The sequence below is a fragment of the Gambusia affinis genome, linkage group LG10 (assembly GCF_019740435.1).
Source record: "Gambusia affinis linkage group LG10, SWU_Gaff_1.0, whole genome shotgun sequence".
In the NCBI taxonomy this organism is placed as follows: domain Eukaryota; kingdom Metazoa; phylum Chordata; class Actinopteri; order Cyprinodontiformes; family Poeciliidae; genus Gambusia; species Gambusia affinis.
Window position 1 is genome coordinate 24,415,534 of NC_057877.1, and position 24,262 is coordinate 24,439,795.

The 24,262-nt window shown below is 37.0% G+C and overlaps 1 protein-coding gene across 4 annotated transcripts; it reads right to left on the reverse strand.

Annotated features, from left to right (window-relative positions):
* Positions 1-1,164: 1,164 nt before the first annotated feature.
* On the reverse strand, positions 1,165-21,570 carry swt1 (SWT1 RNA endoribonuclease homolog). Of its 4 annotated transcripts, none has more exons than XM_044129985.1 (17): positions 21,191-21,570; positions 21,031-21,103; positions 20,719-20,792; positions 18,643-19,663; positions 18,434-18,563; positions 17,924-18,025; positions 17,348-17,539; positions 16,562-16,652; positions 15,995-16,236; positions 15,432-15,592; positions 14,941-15,079; positions 12,967-13,097; positions 12,570-12,721; positions 11,353-11,499; positions 8,055-8,121; positions 7,854-7,921; positions 1,165-1,360 (listed from the first exon to the last, which is right to left on the reverse strand). In XM_044129985.1, the coding sequence occupies exons 2-17, from the start codon at positions 21,094-21,096 to the stop codon at positions 1,255-1,257; spliced, it is 2,889 nt and encodes a 962-aa protein (XP_043985920.1). In that variant the 5' UTR covers positions 21,097-21,103; positions 21,191-21,570; the 3' UTR covers positions 1,165-1,254. The 4 variants fall into 4 exon arrangements, with proteins under 4 accessions (XP_043985920.1, XP_043985918.1, XP_043985919.1 ...); XM_044129983.1 differs by having other exon boundaries at positions 16,562-16,655; XM_044129987.1 differs by having other exon boundaries at positions 1,277-1,360; positions 7,850-7,921; positions 16,562-16,655.
* Positions 21,571-24,262: the final 2,692 nt, after the last annotated feature.

The window sequence follows — 24,262 nt, forward strand, 5'->3', positions numbered from 1 at the left end:
TGGTTGCTAACGTAAACTTATTCAGCTATCTTTACCATCTCTAAGGTGCAATCACATCAGTAACTCCAAGCTTTAAAGTGACAAACCAGTTGTTTGATCCGGGCTTCTCAGCATTTTAAACCAGCATGGAAATGGAAAAAAATAGTATGAAACAGAAAAAGTGTTTTAAAGCACCAGCTTTGCATGGTCTGCAGCGGGGTTAATGCCTATCTCTAATAAAAATTGGGTAAAACATCATAGACAGGTTGCCAGCCCATCATGGGGCGACAGTTGGGGGGAGATATGCTGCGACTTGCAGAAGCATTAATAGCCCTTAAACCACAAGCTTCAGAAATTATTTTTTTTTGTGATATGTAAATGTAAAATGGTAAGTACTGTTCAATTCATCATGAAAAACGGTAAAGTAGCCAAGAGCCCCTTGGTGATTCTGGAGGAGCTGCAGAAATCTAGAGCTCAGGTGGGAAAATGTGTCAACAGGACAAATACTGGCCATACATGCCAAGAATTTGACCTTTATGGAAGACTGACAGCAGGAAAGCAATAAGGCTCCCATCGAACCTGGAACATTACAAAAAATACTTCATTAACTTCAAAAATGTTAAAGGTCCAACATTCAGTAGATCATTCACAATTTTTTGTAGTGCTTTGGAAGAAGGTGCCATTTCTTTTTTTTTTTCTTCTAAGAAACACAGCCACAGTTGCATAGAATTAGTTATTTTCTGTCAATGAAGTTTCATTTGAAATAAGGCCCAGCAATAAATACAATACAAAATTACAAGTAAGCGGCAACAATAGTAAAACTAAAATTAAAGCTTCAGTGTGACCTCATCACACATTCATTTGGTCCAATAATACCAGTAAATATATACCTGAAAATTTAATATTTTACCTGAAAGATAAAAAAAAAAAATGTGATCTGTGATTACATACTAGAAAAATACATACAAATACAAACATAACATGCAAATGTTCTTTCATTCTGTAGTTTTAATGAAAGAACATTTACATTATGACCTGACCACAAACTGGAGAACAACCTCACAAATTACAGAATAAAAAAATAAACATATTTAGACACCAGTTAACAAAGAAAGCAAAACAGTTTCTGTTATAGTGAAGGTGTTTAGAGAGGAAACAAGTGTGGAAAAATGGTCCAAAAAAGAATTGCTGTCAACATCAAAGGTTTTAATCGAAGGAACAGGTTAGGTTTTTACAGGCAGCCGGTGGTTGATGTTAATGGGACCCTGAGTTTCATCAGCATGGTGCGGTGAAGGCAAAGTTCTGCCCTCTGGTCTGAACACAACCATCCAAGGCCTTTTTTAGCTCCAATAACTGGTTTCCTCCAACTCCAAGTTTCTCCCTGGAAACAGACGAGAAGACGTTTGGCTGATAGGAAACAAAGAAATGGATGAAGTCTGGAGCAGAGGAAGAAAGCTCTGATCTGAGGCTTACCTGTAGTTTTCTGAAACACCCACATGTTCTTTCTCTTATGCAGAACTGTGTGTTACAGAAAATTGCTACTTGCTTTCATTTTGTTTTTGTTTACAATTTAGTCCTCATTATAACCTGACCACTGCATTTTTTCCCCTCAGTAAAAACAAAACAAATTCCCCCCCCCCCAAAAAAAAACATCTCACGATGTTCCAGCTATCCCTCTGTTTTGATTCCTCACGCCAAGGCTTGAATGTTTCGCTCGCAATTAGATTTTATTTACCCACATGTTGCTTTATGGCAACAGCTTTCAAGCGCTCCAAAGCACTTGAAATTAACTGCAGATATTTTCCATCACATGGTTGGAAAATATTGCAGGGGTAAACTGCATTATATCCATGAAGCAGCTTCTTAAAAGAAATCAGCTCTAATCGGTCAATCCTGAGGTTTTTCTCTAATTTGAATGTAAGAACATTTACGTTATAGTGGACAAGGTGAAAAAAGGCTTGAATAATTCTAACTAAATTGGTTAAATACACAGATGAACAGAAACGGGAGTCATTCTTTTCTTTTCAAAATTATGGATGAACAGATTTTATAATATAGATCAATCTAGGTTTGACAGGCCATTAAAAAGTGAAATTTTTAGTGATTATCATAAGGAGAGTGTTATAGTTCATATGTTTATTTATATAGATGCTTATGGCTCTACCTCCAGACTCTGGGATGTCAATTTCCAAATTAAGTGCAAAATTTAGTTTCATCTATGTCTTATTTTATTTTTTACCAACCCTCTACAGGCTTTGTTGATTCACTGTTACTTGTGCACTTTTTAAGCCGCAATTTCTCCTTCGACTTAACTTTCCCTTAATGAGATTGGATACAGTACAATTTATTTTAAAACCAAAATGTTCAGCAATGACCTTTTCTGGCTTACCCTTTATTTGGGGTTGTCTGCAAGACAACTGAGTAGTCACCAGTTCCCTGCTGATTGTTCTGTTTCAAAAGGCCGCATTCATCAAATCACCAGAATAAAATGCCTCAAATGCTCTTTGTGTAACATGATGAGTTTCACCTTTTTAAATGAAATATGTTAATTAATTAACTTTTTGGTAATATTCTGATTTACTGAGTTTGATTAACCACCGCAGTAGTAATAAGTCACACTTCTCCGATTTAGGCCAGTGAAGGAACAGCTACATCATAGCTTCCAGTGACAGCTACTTATCCACATTTCCACCAAACCGAACTCTGGTTTCATTTCTTTTTTTCTGAAAACACCACAGGCGGCTTCAAATTCCCAGGAAAGAACACAGAACACTACAGTCGTGACAACGGCTGCTTAGCAGCGAGACACTGAGGGAGCTTGTTGCTTGTTTGTCTCCTCCTCTGCTTTATTTCCATCAGAACATTGCGTAACTACAGACCCGATGGAGGGAGGGAGGAACGGAGGGAGAGCAGGAAGAACTTTCTGGCTTTTGCCCCTCGCTGTTTTCACCCAGCATTCATCCGTTTGTCCTCTTCCCTCTTCGTTAAGCAGGCGTACAGCTGCTTGTTTGCTCAACCTGTGATGTCAGGTTTACTCCCGTCATGTTTTGGCAGCACTCAGGATGTACTGGTCTGCACCTGCTCAGCTGGTTTATCCGTTCAGTTACTGTCACTGCATGCACATCGATACCTTCCGATTCAAAGTTATAAGCTCCTAGTCATGTTTCAATGACAGAAAGATGACTTTGCACCAAGGTCACTGAACCGGATGAATAAAGGATGGGTACTTTGCTTTTTTAGGGAGTTAGATACCAGAGAACAACTGCTCTGCAGGTCAAAAATACACATAATTAATGTTGACCTGGCACAACCAACAAATCTGAGCATGTGATTCTTTCTCAACCTTCATGATGCTGAAAAACAAACAACAAAAAAAAAACTTGCAAAGATTTACTACTTGTTTTCTTTCTTGTGAACCACTGCACAGATGTCTGGTGTCGTTCATTTAAATTAAATAATAAACAAACTACATCATTTGCATGTAAAACTGTGGAAAGCAGTGAAATAATTACCACTGCATTAGAAGAGGACAGCTCAAAAAGACCAAGCTGTCTGTTCAAATGAAGCCATTTCTCTTTGCTGCATTATTAAATACACTGAACACAAAATTAAGCAATGTGCACCCTTAGGCTTCCTCCTGCCGAACAACGCTCTGCTCCCTGTGGGTTTGCTAAATTGAGCGGAGCAGAGGAGCGCTTTCATGGTCGTTCTTTCAGAAACAGTTTAACTCTTCCGTTAAATATCAGCTGAAGACGAAGCCAACGGAGGAGAGAACAACATATGACAAACATGACTGACCTAAAAAGCTGTGGTTTAAAGCTGAGCGAGTATTCATGCCCCATGAACTTTTTGAATCAGTTTGACCCAGCAGCCACTAACATTAGTATAGTTTATTGGGAATTTTTTGTAATAAAGTCAAACAAATTAGTGGATGACGATGCAATGGAAGGAAAATTATACGTGAGTTGTATGTTTTATTTATTTATTTTTTACAACTACAGGGGAGTTTTCTTTTGCCAATTATTATAGTTCAAGTTAAGTCAGACTGGATTGGACTTTGATTAGGCCATTTTAATACATAAATGTTCTTTGATTTAAATTGATTTAATGTCATCCTAGTTGCAGACTGAGCGTGGCTGTCCTTGCTGAAGATAAACCTCCATTTTTTGCAGGCTTTTGGGTTTTTCACCAGCATAGCCTTGCATTTACCTTCATCTTCCAATCAACGCTCAAATTCCCCTAAGAAAAGCATTACCACAGCAAGATGCTGCCACCACCAAGCCCACAATGACTGCATTTAATTATAGTTTCAAATTTATTGTTATTTATTCATATGGTCACTGAACAGTAGAGAAAAAAGTAAAACTATCAATCATGACAACACAGGCAGTTTTGGGGTTGTTAAACAATTAGAATTTATCGTGACCACGATAAATCTAAATTCTTATCATGATAAGAAAATCATCACGATAAATGATACAATGGATTTCATTTAGGGATACCAGAGTCAAGGAGGCAAAATACAATGCTACACTTTTTTTGTAAAAAGAAAGTTAACCATGCATCATGTCCTTCTATTTTGTAATTATGCACTACTTTGTGCTGTTGTGTTACATAAAATCCCAATAATATACTCAGAAGTTTGTGTGCAACGTGACAAAATGTGATTCCTGCAGGGAAAGACAAGCAGCTCAAACACATTCGAACAGGCATTCACACCACAAAGAACTTGAGAGATGAGTGCAGCTTGGAAAATGAGTCACTGGGTTTATCAGAAGTGTTACTCAACAGCTAAGCTGTGCCGCATTAAAAGCCATTAGCCTTCCACACTGATGAAGCATCCACATGTGAAGAAATCGACAGATAAGCAAAAGTATCTGGAAAACAGACACTTTAAAAATAGGAAAATCCTTTCCACAGACCATTAGCAGGGAAAACAATCACTGAAGACATTGTAGTGCAGGGTAGGTCGCATATATTTTTTAAATATTTCCAGCATTTTAGTGTTCTTTTAGTAGAGGATATGAGACATCAGAAAGACAAGCAGATGAAGATAGTTTTTTTTCTTACCACTAAGAAAAAACACAGTTAAAGCTACGTGTTAATTTTGTAGACATTCAGCAAACACACAAAGTGTTTCCCAATGCTTTCAGATTCTGCTTCCTAACAGAGACAAAATACACTTTATTCTGAATGAATAACAACTGCTGCTAATAAATAAAGTCTTGTCCAAAATGTTAAACCAAAGATTTCACTTGATTATGTTTACCTATCAATGAATAATATTAATATATTTTCAACCTGACGCGGTTGAATCTTATCAGCTGATGCCCACTTGACTCTCCTATTCAGTGACTGGAAAGCCTCAATTGGGCATTATATAACTCATGACATCATACGGCGCCTCTGCGCACACAGATCAAATATTTAACGGCGGCGGTAATGTATGCACTAAGTAAAGGCCCAGATCGCTTCACAGGGAATGTTGAGGATAAAAAATTTACCATCACAACACAGCCAGCTTAACGGAGTCCATCAGCGGTGACCTGCTGTAACCAGAGCGGGGATAACATTACTGATAACTGCTGAGAAGCTGCCTGTCGAGGTGACAGGCAGGTTGTGTTTCCTCATCATCAGGAGCAAATACAACCAGTCACTACAGGAAGCACTTCATGACTAATGATGTATCGGCATTTATGACATAACAGTCAAACTTTGCACCAAACCTATGTGATTTAACGGTAATGAAAATAGAAAAAATGTTGACATATAACAGATTCCTGTAGCCTATTTTGCTCAATATAAAAATCTGAATACGTACAGATGGAATATTATTCCTATGCTCTAATGCTACTTGATTGTCCCATTTGCTGGACAAATAAGGGATTATTCTACTCTACCCTAACAAAGTAAATGTCAGGTACAGTCAGTGTTTTACATGCTGTGGTTACAAAACCATCAGCACATGTTTCTGGCTGTCAGGTGGTTGTAATAGTAGGAGACGCATAATAACAAATAATCAGTTTAGGAGTGAGACCTGTGACTTGTTTCTATGGCAGCAGCTCGGTTTTACCTGCAGGCATAAACATTGCAATTCACCGGCAGGAAGGTGAATCCGTTTGTCTAGGAGTGTAGTAGTTTTCTGCTTTACTGAGGTTGTGCATATTTGTTATCTCTGCACTTATGAACTATTGGTATTATTTATTGCTTGTAAGTTTCATTTGTTTGTCCTAATAGGAAGTTAAGAAGTTACATTCCATGATCTTACACTTACTTATTGCATTGCATTGAAAGCAATTTTAAATGTAAACATTATCTCCACAGTAAAGTTAATAATCGTATAAAACTTTTACCACTAAACATGTAATATTTAACAGATCAAGTGCATGATGAACACTTCAGTTTTTGAGCAACTTTAGCTATTTCATAACCAAATCTTTCAGACTTTCCACTTAAATCTGTTTAGACTTGAGTTTTTCATTTCAAGACTTGTCAGTGTAACGTAAAAGTGAGAGCTCATTTCACCAAGCATGTTTTCTCTATTGCATCAGCTTCTAAAACTGTGAATGCAGTACCTTGAAAGAAGTGTAAACCTTTCACAGTATTTGGACAAGAGAAAATGGACGAGCCATAAAGGCAAAATCTGCTTCTGAGAAAAACCTTACCCAACTTTCTGTGCACTGGAAAAGGAGAGGCCTGACACTCCTTATTGATTATTGTGTAGTGTTGTGTCTTTATAGCCATTTTTTTCTGTTTAATTTTTGTTCTTAATGTTGTAAAATGTCCTTGAGTGTCTTGAAAGGCACTGACAAATAAAATGCAGTTTTATTATTATTATTCCTGAATCTTTAAGAACAAGAATATTTTAAAATGCAAAATCAGATTCTCACATTCACCATAGATAAAACTGTAATTTTATCTATCTAAAACTGGCATTTCCAAATCCTTTCTTTTCCATCTCTACTGCAATTTCTAATATATGGATTTGGCCCATCAGTTTATAAATAGGGACTTTTTTTGCCATGTACCAAATATATTTTAGTGTAGATTAAAATACATTTTTAGTGTAGATCCAATGTTTTATAGATGACATTGCAGGAGATTCCCAAATTGTTTAAAGGTGTATCCATTATAGTGTATATAATCTTCAAACTTAAGTAATAAAGATTTGTCTAAAATCTCATCTCATTATTTTGACATTCAGCAAATATGAATACTTTAGTGATCCTGTACAATTCTATAAGGATTTTATGTCAAACAGCAAGAAAAAAATGGTTATATGTCTTTTGATACAGTGTATGTAGATATCTGGTTTCAGCTGTAGATCCATGATCAAGATTTGTTAAACTGTAATTATTTTTATTAATGCCACCAGGTTTCTAAGCAGGCATTACATCTGTTTATTTCTGCTCTTCGTAAATAAAAAGAAAGAAACATCTATAGAACCAACACAGTGTGCTGTGAGAGGAATAGGTAACCCTTTGTGATAATAACAAGTATAAAGTTACTGCAAACACCAGTCTATTGTCATGGAAATGAAAAGCCCCAATGGATCCTTCAGAGAAAAGTGTTAATAATAAATGTCCCAATTGTCCAGAAATGTTGGCATGGACACGGTCTTTGTGAGACCTGCTGGGGATGTCAACAAGGAAGGTTATTATAGCGAAGGTGGAAGCACATAGCTGCCCGGGCAAGCAGCAACAAAGGTTGCAAGATTTCAGAGAACTGGTTTGAATGAGTATTCAGTTTGGAAGAAACAGAAGGCCAAAAAAACCCAAACAAACTTCAGAGAAAAAACAGGTCCTGAAAAATCAACAATTCATCAGTAATGTGTATTTTTTCCATCATTATGTCTGTGTTTGTAGCCTACCTACCTGTAGTCTGGTTGGGAGAAACAATCCAGGAGGTCTTTAGCTGTTAAACTGGCTTCTTCACTGACAAGCTGAAACAGAACAGACACACACTAATCTAAATAAATGCGCATGATGAGCCCAACGTGGCATGAGACCACAGGGAGCAAAGAAGGTTATGAAATGAGGCCAGTTTTATATCCACAACTCTGATGCAGTACAAACCTTATTGGAGTAAATAATACTGAGAAGTGCATGGACTTCCTCTAAACCCGGAGTCGAAGACAAGACCCTAAGAGACAAAAGAGATTTCAGAGGTCGCCTCACCTATAGATAATGCTCTAAAAGCTTCTTTAAGTATGTTAAATCATTGAATCTTACCTAAGATAATGCTAAATAAGGGATACAACAATAATTGTTCTTAAAGAAATCAGATTAAACCAGGGAAGATGAGAAAAACACAATGGTCATTTGTGCACACTAGTTCTAAAAGATCTACAAATAGCCTGCAGACGGAGGAAAAATGAGCGCAAGGGAGACATGCCCAAACACGTGAAAACTAGACTGGCTGTTTCCTAGGCAATGCTATCCCCATACACATGAACATGTGCACAATGATATGCAAGAAAGAAAAGATAAACAGAAAGTACACATAGCAAACCAGATTTTAAAAGGAAGCAGGCAATAAAAAGGTTCCTTTACATAAAGGTTACTTTACGAAAAAGTAGGGAGGATTTACTAGTAGGTGTATAGAGGTAATAGCTACTCAGAACTGGGCGTGCAGAGGAGCAAAGTTGCTTTCCCTTTTGCAAATTAAACTTAAGCAAAATGCCCATTTACATGAGAGAACCTGCAGAAATATTAATGCAAAACTGAGTAATGTTGCTCTGAGCAACAGAGTTTTAGTTTTTCCAAACAGGCTCAGAGGTGCAGCAAAAAGAAGCTGCCCGTGGTACAAATGTTGCTGCTGCCAGAAATTCCCAGAAGCTGCCAGAATTCTCCTCCCCTCCCTTAGTGAAGCAAGATTTCCAAAATGACGGAAATGAGTGGCAGCAGGAGTGTTTTACCAGACTGAGGTCGAAATCTCACACAGATCCAAGAAAATAAGATTTTAAGATTTTACTGGTTAAAAGCTGCATGTGCAACTAAATATGCAACATTTGTGATGTTCTGAAGGTGACATAATCCTCATCACAAAAGGCCTTTGTTAAGCAAGTCCTATCACATGTCAAGTCCCAAAAGGACATCTCGCCATCACAGGACGTCTGTAATAAAGCATCACAACAAGAACTACATTTAACTGAAGCAACAGACAGAAGTAAATATTTGCAGATAACAAAACAATGAGATAAATATATTTTTAAAATTATATAATAGAAATCAGAGAATGTGATTCATTCATCCCATACAGTCAAAGGTTTCTAGATAAGGAGAGTAAAAAGTAATGCTTTGATACAACTAGCCTGACTGTTTCCTTCCAACACATTTTTGCTTGTTTCTCATTTACCTTCACTGCTCCATCTGGGCTTTCTGCCATTGAGCTCAATTTCTCCAATTGAAATTCAACAGGGCCAATCAGTGAACAGAAGGATGAGTTGTGATTTTCTGCATTAGTCAATAATTGGAATCTGTCCATGTTTGTGGCTTAGCAACGGCATCAGAGGATGAGGAAAGCCATGGTTCCTAATACTAATCAATTAAAATTGGAGCAAGAGGAATGTTTAAGACATTTTATTTCTGACAAAGACAATATTCTGCTCTGCACTTGTCTCTTCACAGTGTGTGATGGTTGTTTAAAGCGCACACAGTTTACGGTAAGTTAAGAGCATAGCTTCCTTCGTGATCTAGCTGGTGTGTTACATACATAATGGCCAAGTGTTAGCGATTGGATGAAGTCAGATCCAATCATTTCAAACTTCAACAGTCAACGCCTCCAGCAAGAAATTGTTTTTCAATAGCGGAGGGTCCAGAGTAGATCTCATTTGGGACACCAGCTCTGCATGTTTACTTGCAAGATCTTCAGATGTGTTTGAGTGTGAGACACGAAAGGAGAAGTGGGTTTTAGACAGGCATAACTTTAATAAAGGAACACTTACATAAGCAGCTAAAAAGTTTATAAAGAAAAGGCATAGCTGCCCTACATTTTTCTATGAGTTGACAGAAAGAGTAGGATAAATTATTAATATTATGGTATTTACAAAGCTTCTGGCTCACTGCTTTATTCAAGCAGAAAGGATGATCTAAGATGCGCCATAACTAGAAGTTAAAAGTTGAGCTGTTTAAAAGATTTCAGCTTCCACTGGTTTTATTATTTACATGCATACCACAGAATATTAAAATGTCCACAAGGCGACAAAAAAAGGGGTTGTTGCTGTTATCCAAGATGTTCCTAAATTTTCCACAGACGTTATGTGTGTCAGCTCCAAGTAATTGGAAAACAACGTGAAACAAGTTGATAAAAAATCTGTGCTGCACCCAAACATTCTGTTTTGAAACAGAAAAAAAAAATACCTGACCCAACTAAACCAACCCAACTGGAAAACAAGTTAGCACTCTGGGAAAAGGAGAAAAATGGAAGTTAGTCAGTCAAACGTTCAAGTTCACTGTAGAATAATCAATACTAAGTTCCTTGCAATAGTAGTCATACCCTTGAAACTTTGCTTCACTCATTTTTACATGTCACACGCACATCATAATATATTTTGTATGACAGACCAAACAAAGCAGCACACTTCTGATATGAAAGGAGGAAACATTTTTGCACATTGTTCTTTAAAAAAGGGTTCTAGATCAGTCATGAACATGAATTTTCAGAGTTGCAGAACTTCCCTCCTGTCTCAAGCTTTTTATAGCCTCTAACAAGTTTTCTTGCATTGTTGTCTGTATTTAGTTCCATCAATCTTTCCATCAACTGTATGATACTCATATGATTTAACAATACATTTTGGTTCAGTGTGGTTATTGTCCAAGCAGATACAATGAAATGGTTTTTCAGTTTCTAATTTCTTTATCAGCAGCAATGTGGTAAAATAAGCAGCACCAAAGTGCATCAATGGTCACTGCTGCATCATGGGAACAGAGTTAAGGAAAAGTGACAAGGTCAAGAGGATTACACTTCTTGACCAATACTACATGCCAACCAAGTCTTACAGGTCCCACACACATATAAGTAGGACACAGGAAGAGGAAATCTGGCTTAGACAGGGAGAAGGCAGTTTAAAATGGGTTCTTAGATGGACTGGCAGCACAGACAGAAGGGCCTGAAAGCAAGTGAAAAGGCTCAAGCTTGTTCTGTAAGAGGGCTTAGTGAAAGTAGACTTATGGGGATGATGGGAAAATGATAGAAAGATGAGCATTAACGAGAAACATTCAAATGTAGCACATTTTAAGATACGTATCTCTTAAAAGAAGCAATGGCTGCAATAGAGGAGAGCTAATTAAACAAAACAAACTGAAGGTAGAATGTGAGATGTCTAAAGGTTACGTTTAGCAAGACAGCTGCAGTATGAGCTGGCTTACATACCTGCCAAACGCCTGCAGCAGCTGTGAAACCATCGAGGACAGTCTGTGCAAACAGGCCACAGCGTCCTGTGGCGGCGGACGACGTCCCATCGGTGGAGCGGCCTGCATAGTGTGAGGGTCAAAGCTGAGCGCTTTGAACACTTCCAAACTGAAACGTGACAGAAACAAATGACCTTTTAGGTCAATGGAATGGGAAAAAAACAAAGCACATATCAAAACAAACCAGGATGTTGTTCTGTGGCTGAAAATTGCTTAGGTGTTGGGATTAACTTCTTCACCTTTTATGTTTCAATCATGACTTTAGTTCTTAAGCCCTGAGGAAATGTAATCACTTTAACATGTTTTGCTAAATTTAACTGACAGAACCATGGAAATTGAACTTACTCAGAAAAACACTTATCCTTTTAACAATTACATCATACTATGTTTTTAACATAAAATGTAAGTTCACATGCACTCATCATGGACATGAATCTCATCCTTTTTGTTTTTTTTTTCATTAAGAATTTCAACGATTCACCTACAAATGGTCACACAAACTATAAAATCATGTGAATAGTTTATCCTGTTTTTCCGTGTTACTCTGTGGTGGACTGACAACAATCCCATTAACAGTAGGAGATAAAACTTCAGAATCCCTAAAGCCCTACATCAACAAATGATAATACGCAGTAGATGGATGTCCACAAGATTCTGGCTATTTTTTGATTAGATATTTGAGGACTTTTCTTGAAATAAATGGTAGAGCTCATTTTAAGTTGTTTGTTTCTGGCATGATTACTGCCTTTTAATATTGTACTTAGATTTTCCACGTGGCTGTGGCTCTTCCATCAGCTTAATGTTAACCTGATTGCATTAAGGATGATTGTGCAACACCCAACTATTTCTAAGTTTCAACCGTCTAAATGTTGAATTGAGGTTAGATTGAGTTATTTGGAGATAGCCCTTCATCTTCATTGCACCACCCATGTTGTGCAATGCATTAGAACCACTGGCAGCTAAGCAGAACCTCAAAATGATCCCATGCTTGATAGTTGGTGCAGGGTTCAAGGTGTTCAGAATCCTATCTTGACTCCTCAAATTGAACTTGCTCAGAAAGATTTAGGCTGAAATTTTAATTCCAAAGAGACATTCAGGATATACAACTGAAAGCCCTGAATCATTTACAGTAGCAGTAATGATGAGTGTGTGTGTAAACTGTTCAATCTTTTAGCTCACCTAGTTTGGCACACTTGAGACCAGATATTCTCGAACACAGCCCACACTTTCTGTGAAGAGATGTGAGCCGATCCTGGCTGCTTTTCTACAGACTCGTCATCATTCATGACAACATCACCAGCAGACAGTTCCTGCTCCCCAGACGAATGGTGCTACAGTGAGAGAAAGGTTTACAGTTAGCCTCAAGATATTAAGTACTGAGTTAGAAGTTGGTGTTTGGCATAATGACACTCAATATTGTTTTTTATGAAGCTTTAAAGAGATTAATTGGGGTATTCTATGATTCTATATATGACAATACTTCATCCAGACAGCTCTATATAGATTAATTCCAATTGATTAAATGTGGAAGCCTGACCTTCAGCTACATTTAGATTTCAATTTTGTTTAAACTTACCTGTGACTGTGCCTTATTCAAAATATTTTCGATCACAGTGAGGGTTCCAGGGACAAGTTTTGAACTTTTCCCAAATGCTTTCACTAACTCCTTAGTTTCTTGTAGAAACCCTAAAGTTGAAACGGTTTCACCTGAGGAAACACAGAAAAGCAAACAGTGCTGGTTATAAACTGACTGCAACTACTGCCTGTTAACATTGGCCAAAAACTAGCCATCTTGAATTGTTTTTCATGGAATCCATATTTAGATTGCAGTTACTCAAAATTACACATGCCTACCACTACAAGAAGTTGTGCATGATAAAGCACCAGATGAAGTAAAGTATCTTGATAAATGTACATCGGTGAGCCCAAAAAGTGTAACATGCATTCATAATTCAGCCCCTTTTACTGATATCCCTAAATAAAGTGCAACAACTGTTTTCAGAAGTCACCATATTAATAGAGTTCAATGTGCAAAATAATCTCAGTATAAATATGAGAAAACATTACTGAACACTTAGTTTCATAAAGATTAAGGAACAATACAGTGATAGATAAAATTGAGAAGAAGCATGTTTTTCCTATAAAGTAAAACCTAACTTTTCATTTCATCTGACAGCAGCCTTTCCTTTGAATTCCAGCTACATTCTGTTACTAACGCACTCTGTACAGTACTTTTCCACCACCACATTTGTTCTCGCCCTAACTCACAGTTTATCCCTACATCCTCCTCTTTCTCCGCCTCCTCATCCTCACCCTCTTCCTTGCTCTACTCTCAAATTCTTGGCTCAGGACCAGGCTGTGCGGTTCTGAGAAACCATGTGTGTGAGCAAGGGACAACTCTGAGCAAGGTCAAATTTTATATATTTTCCACTCAGATTTTCAAGACAAGAGGATATTCAGTAAGATGTATTTTTTGTGCCATGGCTGTAGCAGTTACCCTCCACCCCGATATGGGTTGACACAAAGGCTGAATGACAGATTGACTCATAAAAACACAGTAGGCGTGCAGCGGTAAAAATGCATCCTCAGTGACATCTTGGACAGAATCGCTGCAGTCGGCTACTCAGCATCTTTCTGACACACATTGGTGTCTCCTACTTTAGCAGATGACCTAATTCTGGATGTAGTTTTGTGGAACAGTCCAGGACAGACAACAGCATCCCACTCCACACTGTAACATCTTAATCTGGGGGATCACTTTGTATTTTTAGCCCAGAGTAACACAATTTCTTTTTCCATTTTACAACTACAGATTGTTACAGCATTAAGTTAATGAAACATACTTTTTTTAATAACAGTTCTTAGCTGCTCCTTAGCTTCAGGAGTTTGTGAAGTATGTGCCTAAAGGGATAATGAAGCAAATCAGGTCCATTTAGCAGATTACAGTAAGATTGTCTGTGTTTATTTCCCCTCTGTTGTTTACATTCTGTGGAAGATTCGAATAATCTCCTAGGAAACCGGCAAATTTGGAGACTGTGATATCGTCAGACCTTCCGATTTCCCAGAAACAGTGGCTGTCCCAAATTAAACAATGCAGCAACTTAATGGACTAAAAAGACCAACAGCATGGACTGAGCAGAAAAATGGTATAGCAAGAAACATGACAGATGAACTTATTACAGTTCGTTACATACCACCAAAGTGATTATAAAGTGGCTACAAAAAACCAAGTAAATCTTTTGGCATGGCCATTACAAAAACCTGATCTCAGTCCAATAGAGAAGCTTGTGGAAGAAAAACCAAACGTTTGACCAAAGTTATACAGTTCTAAAGCTCAGGAAATGTATGAAAATTTGTGATTTTCTAGACCTTAATAAATAAATCTCTGACATATTAGCAAATAGAAATGATATTGGTCATTTTAACTCACCTAGTTTGGTCTGACAGTGAAAAAAAAGCGTTATATCCAATGTTAGTTAAGGAGAATATGGGCAGAAAACAACAAATTATATGACAGTTCATCTTTTCCTGCTTCTACATGACTTCATACCTGAGCTAAAGAAGTTGATAAGGTTTCCAACAGTTTCCAACATATTCCGTGGGACAAGGTATCCAAAGACAGCAATCCAGTGCTTTTTAAAACACTGAAGGACATCTTGAAGACTCCAGGGAGGTTTTTTAAAGACAATCTACAAAATAAAAAAAAAAACACAATGGGACAATAACTAAATTTGTAAAGCAGTCTAATAAGGTGAAATTGCATGGCTAACATTACTGTTAAATGGAAATCTTGTTAAATTGTGTAAATTGTTCCACTATGTTTGGCAATACGTGCGTCAAGGGTTTTTTAGCCTGTTTAGGAAGGAATCTTGTGCATTAAATTTAGATTCAATACAGTTCATTTAATTGGACAAAGTATCCAGTTACATACAAACCAATCCTTTTCAATGCAAAGCAATCATACAAGCTGATATGTTTATTGTGTAAGAACGCCAAACACAGAAAAAGCAACGATTCCTTTGTAATGTTTAGAAAATGTACCTCTTGCCAGAGTTCGTCATAAGCCGCCTTCATCTCGGTTTCTAACACTTCAGACAGCACATCTCGCAAACTGTCTTCCAGTTCACACAGATATCTGCTGAGGTCCCATTCTGCCTCCTTAAAGTTTCCTTCTTTTACTGATGGGGAATTACCAGGTGGATCTATGCCAGCATATGTGAACACAAAAAGAGAAGTTTTATGTACTTTGCAATAAAATATATGTATATATACTGTGTATGTACATACATGTATACTATTTACAGGCTTTGAACTCAATATATATTTATAATTTACATAAAAACATTCATAGAGGCATTTCTACTTTCTCCTTTGCTGTTTGTAGGAATTATGAGAATCACTAGGTCTGTTTGTATTTGTTGCCTCAAGCATGGTTAGCTGTAGCTGTCTTTATGGATACATTAAAGGAAACACGGACACACAAGTGAAAGGAGACAGAAAAATAATAATGTATTGGTGAATTCACTAAGTGCACAGTATGTGCTAATAACTGCTGGTGGATTATGGAAATTGCAAACACAAACTCATGTTTTTTAGTGGCTCACCTTTTTCTGGGATGGCTAGAGGAAAACCTGCACTATCCTGAATGGGAAGCTGGACTGGTGAGCAGCTTGTGCTCAACGCAGGAGATGAGCTGTTATGGCTCAAACGAGACAGCACAGGAGACTGAACGTGAAGAAGGAAATGTTGGCCATGTTTTGACCTCCTGACCCCTGCCTCCAAATCAACCTTGCTAAGAGCCCTCACTCCACTCAGGACAGCTTTATTGGACAAGTTTTTATCATTACTAGGGAGGAAAGAAGAGATGCTTTAATTAGATGCCAGTTCAATTTTGCATGTAGAAACAGAAACAACAAAGAAATGAGTCACAACAACAAAAGCATAATAAAATATTTTCCACTGCAAATGTGGACAAAAACAAATCCAGGGCTGAACCCAGATTCACTCGCTCAGCACATCTATTCTTTTTGGGCTCACTGTTTCTCTCATCCCAACTGGAACTATCTGGCACAGTCACATGCGTGTGCTTTATTAGCTGAGAACAGGCTTTACACAGCGGCGGTGGCAGCAGCAACAGCAGCAGCATACTATAGGGGGGAGGGGCAACTCACGTGCATAAGATGAGGACACACTCTGGATACATATTCTGGTATTGCAGGCAGCACTGCAGCACTCTGTCATCATTATTCTCGGTATTCAGACCATCTGAGGATCAAAAAAAGAAAACGACAAAAAGACGACAATGACTCAGAAAACCAGTCTGATCTAAGTCTGCTTACTTCACATTGCTATGGTGCTCATATTAAAGTGTAAAAACAATCCTCCAGGTAATAAAAGACAAAGGATGGATGCATTTTTAAACAGTTACACTAAATAAAAATGTGTTTCAAAAGTACATGTAATTATTGTTCTTCATTAGGGATTGTACATGGAGGCAGCCTGTCCTTGAATTTCACTCCTGTCAGCTACAATAATGGGCATCCTTACAATCACTTAAGCGTGAGTGCCACCTAGTGGGAAAAAATGAATAGCAGGCAGGATTTCTGAAAGTAAAATTCATGACCTTCACAACTTACAAAAATGTAGAATCTATTTAATCACTTAATGTATATTTAACTTAATTATTAGCATAAGCAACAGATAACAAAACATAACATGATTAACATTAATTAATGTTTTATGAAAACAGCAAAGATTTAGTCAGATTCATTGCCAGATGGTGCAAAAAGCAATGAGATGTACTTTTACACAGTATATGAACATATCTGGTTTCTCCTGCATTTTACCATAATGAATTAATAAGTAATTAATAAGGAAATATGAATTTTAAAATTTTATTTGGCTAAACATGTGGTTCAAAGCTAGCAAGGTAATTTATCAGGAAATTCTCTACTCACTGCTGATCTGAGTGGCCTGCTGCATGGACTGTCCCCACAGGTGGGGATCCCGCTTCTTCAGAGAGGTGTAAATAAACGAGATGGCTGGAGTTGCAAGGTGGGCGACCGATCCTGACAGACCTTTTCTATTTTTAAGGGAATCCAGCTCTTGTAGAACCACCCAGGGGATCAGGACAATTGGAAATCCCAATGCTAGGAGAGAACAAAGAGCAAGCCGAAGTGAATGTATGCATCAATAAAAGTGAACATTTCACTATTAGTTATGGATATAACAGATGTATTACAACCATAAATACTAATTACTTTTCGCTTCAACAGCATTGATCTTGTTAAAGCTACCAGTTCTTATGCACATAATGAGTGTGAGGCTGATTTTTATTTTTCTGTTTCAAACTAACATACCCTGAGGTAACTAGAAATGCACATATTTTACATTTCAAAGACAGAAGGCAATGCTCTTTGACAACAATATTGTTAATAATTAATTTACATTTCAACTGAGAAATTAGAAACATAAAGATGTGAAATGAACTATAAAAGCAGCAGGTTTAGTCATAAAAACAATATATTTAATACCTTCAAGGCCACAAGATTGGATTTTTTTCACATAATCCAAGTGACTGAGGAGAATGTTGGTGTCCAGAACCAAGATTAGGGTTTTCTGTTTGGGAACCCTGTCTGAATAGACAAGTAAAGTCAATTGATGCTCAAGTGAAAACTGAACAAAACACTGGATAAAAACATGCAGCTCTACAGAAAGGATTTGCATTGTCTCCAGTTAGGAGGCAGAGAACTACACTGTGAATGAATGGTTTTCATCAAAGTATAGTAATAAAATGGCCTAGTCAAAGTCAAGACTGACAAAGCATCTCTGTTGAAACTTGAAAGTTACCGTTCTCAGACACTCTTCATTCAGTCTGACTGAGTTTGAAAGACCCACAACTCATCTCAAGGACACAGAGAATGAGATTTTTCTTTATAAAATAATTAGCAAATTTATGTACGTACAGGCCACCCATTTTGTGTTTTCACAGTTAATATTTGAACCTTAATGACATTTTAAAAAGGAAACAAAAAAAACCTCACCATTGGTTTCTGCGGCTCCTTCCTCACCAGAATCTATGTCCATGCCGGTGAGTTCACCGTAGCTCTGCTTCACATTTACCTCAAGCCTCTTTTCAGACCGAGCAAGATGAAGCTCTTCAGCTACCTGACCCTGAAAGAAAAATAATTTTCAGATAGAAATTAAAAAGCACCTAAAGGTTAATCATTGGTGCTTTATTTATTTTTTTTACCTGATCAAAGAATTGCTCAGGGTTTGCATCTCTTGCTGGTGGGCTTTCAGATCGGAGATGGTCAGGCAAAGATGACCTCTTACTGTGTTCTTTACAAGGAGAATTGGAGGAACCAGCCAAAAGCCTGCAAGGTTCCACCGTTGTTGGCTCCAATTTCTTCGCTCCAGAGCCGTCTTTGTTATCCTTAAGTTTGAGGTTTTGGTTTGAAGACACTATATTATTATTTCCGAGTGAGCTGTGTGCAAGTGCAGGCTGACTCTTTTTTGGTATTTTGAAATTTAATTTAAAAGGCAAAGATTTTAGGGAGCCTATTTGTTTCAGAGTGGATGGTGGTGGCTCGGATTTGTTGCTCTTGGGGGTTGAAGTGAAGCTCTTCCATTTCTTTGGGTTTGTCACCGTCGTAGACAGTTTCGGTGAAATACAAGACTTCTGTGTGACAGTGGTAGGGGGATTTTTGGCATCCATACTCGTACTTCTGCTATATTGATCATTTTTACTTGTGTTCTGGTCTCGCTCCATGTTGCTCCATTTTTGAAAATGTTTGTAGTGAGATGAGATGGGTTCTTGGGTCTTAATATTCATGCTGTCATATGAGGATCTTGAAGGTTCCCTAGCTGATCCATTCCTCCTCTCTGAACCCTGCTTGTGATCTCTGTGTTCAGCAGCATCTAACTTGTTACTCATTCGCTCATTTTTTTGTTTGGAATAGCTGCCCTGAGAGCACTTTTTATCAAACTTGTCTTTTAATTTCTTCTCTATTGTCTGATTAAGTAAAGCAGCACAGCTTGCCTTATTGGACTTTGACTGGTCCCTTGTCACAGTTTTAATTTCCCTAGTTGTTGTAGATATACTGGATTGGCCTTCACCATGTAATTGCAAGGATCCATTGTTTTTAACCTGCACTTCTTTAGGAGAGACTTTCTGCTGTTCCTTCGTTGTTGACAGTCTGTAAACAGGTTTTGCTATCTGGCGGGAGCTTTGGGAGTCAACTTGATGAGATTTTTTCTGTTCCTTTTTAGAGCTGCATGTTGGAGAAGAAGAAAAAAGGTATCCTCAGAAATAACTATTTAACCTGGGAACAAGTGTCTTTCAAAAGCATTCTAATCCCAAGAGCTTTTCCCCTATTTTGTCACAACCACAAACTATATGACAGACCAAATCTCAGTAGGTACATAATTTTGAAGCAAAGATAAAAGGTTATGTGATTTTCCAAAAAAATAAAATCCAAGAAGTGTGTTTTGCAGTACTTCTAAATCAAATCAAATCATTCTGATGACACAAACTTAGTAAAGGAACCACAAGTGTGTAATATAATCTCTGTTCAAGTACAGGTGTTCTTTGACAGTCTTTCTATCCATTCAATCAGGTCGAATTTGAGTTATTTTTCAAAAACAGAATTAGCCAAAACTTCTGTGTCTGGACATACAAAGCTGGCAGAGACAAACCATACATGACTGTTTTTATAGGGCAAGATGGTTCTGAGTTGAAAGGTGGTGACGTTAATTTGTAAAATCTTTAGGCAAAACATTTATCATTTTACTTACCCAAAGTCCTCACAATTATACAGGACTTTGTTTGTGACAAAGATCTCAAACATAAATCAGTACGAGAAGGACCAAAAGTGAGTCAAGCAGAAAATAATTATTTCAAGTAGTAGCTGTAACACAAGCTCCTCTCTACATAATAATTGGATGCACGTAGTTTTTGATACTGAATTTCTCAGTTTTGGCTTGTATTTGCTTAGTAAATGATATAAACATGGGGTTACACTAGGGTTAAGTTGTAAAAAATATTGAACCAGATATCAAGACAGTGAATGTGATGCAGTGCATTTGGAACAAAAAATAAGTACCCAAAATATTCAACAGACTATTGATATGTACATATGATTTTGTGCCCTTGCTCTACCATGTTTATCTGCTCACATCAACACTGCTAATGCTTACATAGCCATAATAAATTAAATAAATTGTTCTGATAAGGAAGATCTGAAAAATGTAAGACCACCTAATTGCTGAAGATAAGATTTGGAGTCCTGATTACAAACTTCATTTGGTATCGGCAAGTCTGTTGTACCTCTTTCGATCCATTTCGTCATTTTTTCTTTTGTGACTTTTCCTTTTGGAGGCATCATTTTGGCAGTTTGAACTCTGAAAACATAGGGGTTTTTTTGGGAAACAAAAGTTATAGGAATGATTGTACTTCAGATACATTATCACATTTATTAAGCAATTTGCTCTTCCCTTGTAGGTAGTGGATTTTATAAAATCAGAAACATTTTAGCACGCTGGCATCATCATACAATGTGCAAGAACGCTCGTTGACTGAACAACCTTAACATGTAAAATCCTAAAAGCAGAGTCATTAAATATAAAACAATTTTCTTACCGCTTCTTCTTCGCCTGAAGATGAAGATAATCTATTTAGTTTTCTCTTTTTGAAATGTTTTGACATTTTTCTTCTGGAATTAGAAAAAGAAAAAAAAGGTACTGCTTACTAAATACAAACTGTTCAGAGAATTTGGAGGCATTTTTGAAAACAAACTAACCTCGGTGTATTTCACACGGTGTATTTAAATGAAAATAAACATTCTCTTCTGGCTGTTCCAACTCAAAATTCGTCGTCAAAGTTTTCTTTCTTATTGGAGGCTTGAAAAATAACCATAGTTTTATTTGGATGGGAAATGAAAAAAAGTTGTCGTTCAATTCAGAAAACTCGAAGTAAAATAAAAATAGCACAATTAAACTACGTCTTAAAACAGAGCTCACGAAACAGCAAATATACGGACAAATCGTAGTATTTACTGTACGAAATACCAGAGTATCTTTAGTTATTTAAACGGCTGAGAGAAATACATGTGTAACTTCTGGGAAAATCCGTCATGAATGTTAGCCAGCTTGTAGCCAAAACATCCGGTTTGTCTTCTTCTAACACAATTCCGATAGAACTGTTCAATGCCATGCGCAGTGCTGCCCTCTAGAGAAAAACATGGGGTCTGGCTTCGCTGCTGCAGAAAAAGGCGTCACGTGGGAGAGTCCGCCATGTTGTGATAGGCAGCTCGTCCTGAAAAACCAGCAAATCAAAAAATGTGCCAGATACAGTCACACACATACAGATCTTTTTAAAGTGAGATGTCATTTTTATACATAATGTTAAGGAAGAATATTTTAAAATGAATTAAATTTGAAAAAGGTTTGGCTCTCTCTTCCTCTGAATCCCAGGTCCTCTCAGCGGGCGACGTGTGGCCACAAGGAAAACAACAATGCGTGTTGACGTCACAGAATTACAGAGTTTAATCCAAATACAAAACAACGTATGAATTAACAACAAAACTGCAGAACAACAGAGATGCAGATTCGTTACCTGAGACAAAAATATAGAGATAGAAAAGGCAAAGACGCGTCTTTGGAGAGAGCTGGTGCAAAAAGGCAAAATAGGAACAGCTATCTGCCTTATTATTCCTGTGCACGAACTCTTATACTGAAGGTGTGTCTTTCCTTTTTAATATATTCAATTAAGGCGTACCTCTGGTTGACCAACCAGAAGCTACCCTAAACACTCAGAAAAACTTAGAACTCCCCCTAATTTACGCCAAAGATCAAAGGTCATTTGCTCTTTGGTAGAACAATGGAGCAAGCAGCTGCATCCTGGTCTTCTGGGTTCTAGGGCCATTTGGGCAAATAAAAGCATAAAATAAGACTTCACAGATACCTGTGGAATTCGGAGTGTCTCCCATTATCTCTCCTTACATAAATTCTCAGAACAAAGTTAAATCCAGTAATTTGGTTCAAGGAAAGGTTACCTTCACAAAACCCAGTTTTGCTCATCTGCACTCAACATCTCAAAAGATTTAAATCTTTGCCTTAAACAAACAAACAAAAAAAATAACACATAAAATCAACAGAACAAAATGAGGTGCAATTCCTTTTTCTAACCTATGAAACATAACATTCAATCCTAAGCATTAACACAATCATTTTCCAAAACCCCCTTTAGCTTAAATCCTGAGCAATTTTCTAATACTAAACAAAACATTTTCATTCAGTTTCCATTTGATTCAGATATTGTCCCAGATAGTACAATTTTCAAATACATTAATCATTTACTAGACTAGTAGTTCTAAAATTAGATAATACCCTTTTAGTTAAAAATCTATTAGTACTTAGAAAAATGTTTTCGAAATTAAATGTTAGTGGTTTTAACATTCTATGTTGTATTTAGTTTTACACCATCCCAGATGTTGGTTCTGGAAAACTTTTGATCTTCTGTGAACCAAACAGGCGTCTCTCCTCCAGGTTTCAAGTGGTACTGCCCTCCAGGAGATGCTAATTTTATGGCCTCCTGTCCCCTAATAACACAGCAGGAGCCTCATTGAGAGATCCCCTTTGATCTGCATTTGGTTCCTGTATTTTGAATACTTACCACAAACCTGTTCAAAATTAAGAAATTTATTCAAATAAGAATGTTCAATATACATTTTACACATGCCGTAAGATTAACTGTATTAAGCACTAAAAATAATCATCTTTCCTCAACAAGACATAGAAAGACGCTTGCTGGGACATTTGGAGATTAGAAATAAAATATAATATTATTTGTTCTCCCATAGACGAATGAAATACAACAGAATATCCTTTGCTTCCCAACAGAGAATACAATAAAATAGAAATATTGTTCTCCCTGTGTGAACAAGTGCATCTTCTATTCAATTTTATAATTTTCAATTATGTTGTTTGTAGTTAAGGATTTTTAGCTTCATTATTTTGCCTCTTGTGATGCCATTAGTCCAAGTACAACAGAGATTAGTTTTTTTTCTTCTTTCTGAAGAAACTTTATATTTAGTTAAATCATAGAGTGAAAGTCTTATTGAGCAATATTAGTATTTTTTGGTTTAAAATGTTCATTTAGCTACACCACTGGATAGGATCTTTAAGTGGAGAAGGCTGTTAGCTATTCTTACCCTTACTATTAAGTCTTCTGCACTTTTGTCCCATGCTTCATAATATACGTACTGTTATTACTTTGTTTTGTTATTCATTCATGTTGTTTAGATCTTATTTTGATCATTTATCCATATTCTTTATGCTGTCTTTATGATTTGAAGACCACATGGGTGTTATTTGAGTGACTTTTCTGTTCATGATTAACCTTTTTCTTAGTTTATGGATCTTTGTGATGGAAGCACTGAATTGCTGCAACATTCTTTTATCAGGTCAGTGCCTTCAGAAATTTAGCATTTCCTCTAAGCAACCAAATCTGCAGGTTTTCTATACAAAAGGAAGACAAACTTTCCCACAAGAACCCTGAGAAAAGAGTGAGTTTTCAGAATCATCCTAATGTAATGTGGGTGGAAGAATTTCAGCTATTCAGAAAATCATAAACACTGTATCTGTTGTCTTTTGGCTGCATATTTCCCACCAGTGTCTGTGTTGGAGATTCACAATTCCTTGTAACTGACATTTTACAGATACACAACAAAATGTTTATTGCACTAGCTTAAAAACAGCTTTCAAAGGAAGGAGTTGTTAAACAACAAACAAACAAAAAAAAAACTAAAATAGCATCATTCTCTAGTTAAAATGTGAGCAGATTGTAAGATTAATATAAACTGGAGGAATGT